Source organism: Fistularia commersonii, chromosome 32, assembly GCF_037954325.1.
Source record: "Fistularia commersonii isolate RoL2024-O1a breed Wild chromosome 32, RoL_Fcom_v1.0, whole genome shotgun sequence".
Taxonomy (NCBI): domain Eukaryota; kingdom Metazoa; phylum Chordata; class Actinopteri; order Syngnathiformes; family Fistulariidae; genus Fistularia; species Fistularia commersonii.
The window spans coordinates 11332501-11337500 of NC_141315.1; the positions used below are offsets into that span (position 1 = coordinate 11332501).

Here is a 5000-nt window from a genome sequence, read left to right on the forward strand (position 1 = left end):
TTAAAAACCTCACACACACACACACACATATGCACACACACACAGTTAGTTTGGTTGTTTCCTGGCTAGAGAAGCTTAGTCACAGCACAGCGAGCCGGAGGAAGGCAAACCTGAGCAGATTTAAACACACACACACACACACACACACACACACACACACACACACACACACACACACAGAGTAGCCATCCACATCAACACATTACCTCCTAATCTGCTTCCCTGCTCTCCACCATCTCCTCCCATCCTCCTCCTCACTTCTTCTCCTCCTCGCTGCTAAAACTCATCCCTTCTTTTCCCTCATTATTCAACAACAATAAGATCAACAACAAAGAGGGAGATAAAGTTACTTGTGCCTCCTTTAATCTCCTCCTCTTCTCCTTCACACACAACTCATCAATGTTTCACTTTCACACACACACACACACACACACACACACACACACACACACACACACACACACACACACACACACACACACATACGGAAAGGAAGCCCAGGTTCTTGTCGTGCTGCTGCCCCCTGCTGGCCTCTGGAGCTCTGGCAGGTGAACATCCGCACCTCCTGGAGGAGCTTCAACAGGAGTCCAAGACCTCCGAGCTCCAGGAGGAGCAGAGCGGAGAACCTGACCAGAACCTCGCAGGAGGATGGAGAACCTGCTGGAGACCCTTCCAGCCCCACAGCGCCCCCTGGTGCTGGATGACACCAGACCTTCACTCCTCTTCCTCACTTTTCAAACTTGGGTTCTCCTTCTGGGGTTCTGCTCCAGAGGAACAGGGGAACCTAAGCTTCAGATCGACGACAAGAAAAGGTATTGATGAAGGTCTACTATTGGTAGGTTCGCTGTTTCATCTTCACCTGCACACCAGGGGGCGCCAGACATTCATCTCAGAGCAAGATCTTCATCACAACTGCAACCTTGGTCCACCTTTACTCATCTGCTTCTTCATCTTCATCTCTATATTCATCTTCATCTTAATAGCCATCTCCATCTCCATCTTCATCCTTATCTTTATCCTTATCTTCATCTCCATCTTAATATCCAGCTTCATCTTCATATCCATCTTCATCTCCAACTTTATCTTCATATCCATCTCCATCTTCATCCTTATCTTTATCTCCAACTTTATATCCATCTTCATCTTCATCTCCACATTAATCTTCATCTTCATTGATCAGCAGCTGGTCATTTTTTAAAGCTGTAATACTTAAACCGGTCACACGAGGCCAGCAGAGGACGAGAAGAAGAAGAAGACGAAGAAGAAGAAGAAGAAGGAGAAGAAGAAGAAGAAGAAGAGGGAGAAGAAGAGGAAGGAGAAGAAGAAGAAGAAGACGAAGAAGAAGAAGGAGAAGAAGGAGAAGGAGAAGAAGAAGACGAAGAAGAAGAAGGAGAAGAAGAAGAAGAAGAAGAGGGAGGAGAAGGAGAAGAAGAAGACTTCCAGCAGACACCTCCTCCAGACATTGCCCTGGAGCTTATCGTCCCCCCTGGATCTTCTCCCGGACCAGAGAAGGTCTGGGTTCTTCTGCAGGCACTTCAACGAACATTCAAGGACTTTCCAAAAGCCTCGTCCTTCATGTTCCAGGTGTTGGTCTCCTGCTGGAGGAAGCCTCGATCAGAGGCCTCATTCCGACTCCCAAGGATTTCAAGGATGCTATTCAGGACTTCCATGATTCCAAGGATGGTATTTGAACTTGCTTTCAAGGACATCCTTCAGACTTTCAAGGAATCCAAGGACTGTCTTCAGGGCTTCAATGATTCCAAAGATGTCCCTCAAGGTTTCAAGGAAGTGAAAGGAGGTTTCCCTGCTGGTTCCACAGTGTCCCTGCCAGGACCTGCCAGGACCTGCCAGGACCTGCCAGGACCTGCCCCCCCCCCCCGGCCCCCCCAGGACTTACGTTGCTGTTCAGGTCCGAGTCGAAGCTGCCGATGGGATGGAGGTTGCTGTCGGAGCTGACGGTCGCCGTGGCGACGGCGCCCCCCCCCAGCGGCTCCAGGCCCTCCTCGTCCCACAGGTAGATCCCCCCCGAGCCACAGCTGTCCGAGGGCGACAGGTCCGGGGAGGACGCCCCCTGCGGGCCGGGAGGGGAAGTTAAGAGCTGAACATCAGGTCCGGACTTCTTGGGTCCCGTGATGTTCTACCGTCCTCCTGCTCTCCGGCGATCGGCAGGTGGGGACGGCTCTGATTGGCTCACCTGCTCCGGCTCATCCGGTTGGCCGCTCCGCCGGCGAGGGGACGACCGGCGCCGCTCCGGACCGACACCTGCGACCCACAAACGCAGGTTTCAAGGGGTTCCGGGGTTTCCGGGACCCGGTCCGCCTCCGGAACCTCACCTGCCCAGTCCATCCCATCGTCCAGGAAGCGGAGTCCCGTCTCCTCGGCGACGCCGTTCACCGCCTCCTCGAACCTGGCGCGGGACCGGTACGGGCCGGAGTCCTCGTCCTCGCTTTTCGGGGGGAAGAGCAGGACCCCCAGACCCCCGTTGCCTAGCAGACGGGACGGGTCAAAGACCGGACACCTGGACGAGGGCCTTTGCCCAAACATCTCCGACGCTGACCCGGACCTGACCCGCTCCTTTGGAGCACCCGGACCAGAACCCGGATCTGGTCTCAAGGGTCTGGAACTCAGACGGTATCCCAGGTCTGTAGACCCGGACCTGGACTTGAACTCCAGTCAGACTGAGTCCTGACCTTGTTCTTTTACTGGGGTACATTAGCAGTACTGTCAGTGCGAGTACTGCCAGTCAGAGTACTGCTGGTCAGAGTACTGCCAGTCAGAGTACTGCTGGTCAGAGTACTCCTGGTCAGAGTACTGCAGGTCAGAGTACTGCAGGTCAGAGTACTCCTGGTCAGAGTACTGCAGGTCAGAGTACTGCAGGTCAGAGTACTCCTGGTCAGAGTACTGCAGGTCAGAGTACTGCCGGTCAGAGTACTGCAGGTCAGAGTACTGCCGGTCAGAGTACTGCTGGTCAGAGTACTCCTGGTCAGAGTACTCCTGGTCAGAGTACTGCCAGTCAGAGTACTGCCGGTCAGAGTACTGCCAGTCAGAGTACTGCCGGTCAGAGTACTGCCGGTCAGAGTACTGCTGGTCAGAGTACTGCTGGTCAGAGTACTCCTGGTCAGAGTACTCCTGGTCAGAGTACTCCTGGTCAGAGTACTGCCGGTCAGAGTACTGCAGGTCAGAGTACAGCTGGTCCATCTGAGTCCTTGTCAGTGCTGTTGCTCACCCAGGTTGTCGAAGTCGTCCATGTACTCCTGGCTGCTGTCGTTCCTGTCCAGGGACGAGCTGGACGACAGCGACATGTCGTCCAGCGTCTCCCCGACGATGGACAGGTCGCCATGGGATACGGGGTCCATCAGCTGCCGGTGCGTCTGCGGGGCTTCGGGGGAACTTCCTGCGGAGGCGAGGAGCCGTCTGAGACCGGGGGACCAGGGGTCGGGATCGGGGTCAGGGGTCGGGATTGGGGTCAGGGGTCAGGGGTCGGGGGTCGGGGGTCACTCGCTAGCCGTCTCACCTGGACTGTGTTCTGTGGTCGATGGCGTCTCCAAGGAGTCCCGCCGTCCCGCCGCCACCGATTGGTCCGTTTCTGCGGGGAGCGTCGCCCGCAGGGGGCGGGGCTGCTTGGTGAGTGACGGGCGGGACAGCCTATAGCTGATGCCGCTGGGCTTGGAGGCGGGGCCGACGACCGGAAGGAGGGGCTTCTCGAGGTCGGCGGCGGGCTCCTCGGCGGCCCGGCCCAGGGAGCGCGGCAGGGAGCGGGTCAGGAGGGGCGGAGCCTGGCGCTGCACCTGGAGCAGGCTGCGGGAGCGCTGCGTCAGCCCGGGGGGCGGAGCCAAAGCCAGGCCCTCGCTGGACTGCGAGCGGCTCGCCGGCGTCTTCTTCTGCACGGGGAGCCCCGCCCGAGGTCCGGGCGCCGAGCCCTGCGGCCGCCTGAGGAACCCCGAGGTCCCTCCTCGGGCTCTGGAGCCGGGAGCCTCTGGAGACGGCGGTTTGGACCCCGCCTGAGAGCCGTGGAAGGTTCTGGGGCTGGACTGAGGGGACGGCAGGGACCACTTCCCCGCCGGGGGCAGGTGGAAGCCCCGCCCCCTCCCGCCCTGGTAGGCTCCGCCCCCCGCCTCCGCCGGACACTTCTCCCTCCTCCATTTCAGCGAGAAGGACGACGGCGCCGGGATGAAGCCGTTCTGCTTGGCCCCCGTCCCGGTCCCGGTCCCGGTCCCGGTCCCGGCTCCCGCCCCCGCCGGGCCCGGGTGGTGGTAGAAGCCGTTGGTGAGGCGGCCGCTCGCCGCGGGCCGACCGCCGCCCGGGGGAGCGGAAGGTTTGGGACCCGAGTTGAATTTGGGCAACCTGGAGATCATGGTCGGCATGGCAACAGGGGCGACGAGAGAAGGCGCCGACATCAGACCCCGCCCGCCGTCACCATGGAGACGAAGAGGAAGAGGAGCTGGAGGCAGAAGAAGGAGAAGAAGATTTGAAACCGATCAGTCTATCAATCAATCAATCAGCGATGACGTCGAGCCGCTGCCCGAAACCCAGGGAGCGGCCGGCGCCGGCCGGCCAATCAGGGGAGGCTCCCGCAGCGCCCGCCGCATGTTACCGTGACCTGTGACCTTTGTCACAAACGGATACCGCGGGAACGGCGACACCGTATCCTAGCAACAGATCCGCCGGCCCGTTCAGGTTCCGGACACGAGCGGGACGGAACCGGAGAACCTTCTGAGACGGAGGGACGACACGAGGAGAACACAGCAGATCAGAGCTTCTCCTGGACCACATCCACTAGATACACACCGCAGCTCACTGGGACAAGACACACACACACACACACACACACACACCAAGGAACACACACCAAGGAACACACTGAACACACACACACATATACCACAGAACACACACCAAGTGCGCACAAACACACACACTGAACACACATCACACACACACAGAACACACACCAAGTGCACACAACCATACACACTGAACCCACATGCGCACACACTGTA

General features: G+C 58.4%; 1 protein-coding gene across 9 annotated transcripts in view; it reads right to left on the minus strand.

Moving 5' to 3' along the window:
• ccser2b (coiled-coil serine-rich protein 2b) overlaps positions 1-5000 on the minus strand; it is a 15978-nt gene that overhangs the window by 7623 nt on the left and 3355 nt on the right. For all 9 annotated transcript variants that reach the window (XM_086139660.1, XM_086139654.1, XM_086139658.1 and 6 more), the window contains exons 2-6: positions 3515-4441; positions 3227-3394; positions 2334-2486; positions 2195-2262; positions 1898-2071 (exon numbers count right to left, since the gene is read on the minus strand). In XM_086139660.1, coding sequence (XP_085995786.1) covers positions 1898-2071; positions 2195-2262; positions 2334-2486; positions 3227-3394; positions 3515-4397 — 1446 coding nt within the window. In that variant the 5' untranslated portion in view covers positions 4398-4441. The remainder of the gene's footprint in view (positions 1-1897; positions 2072-2194; positions 2263-2333; positions 2487-3226; positions 3395-3514; positions 4442-5000) is intronic.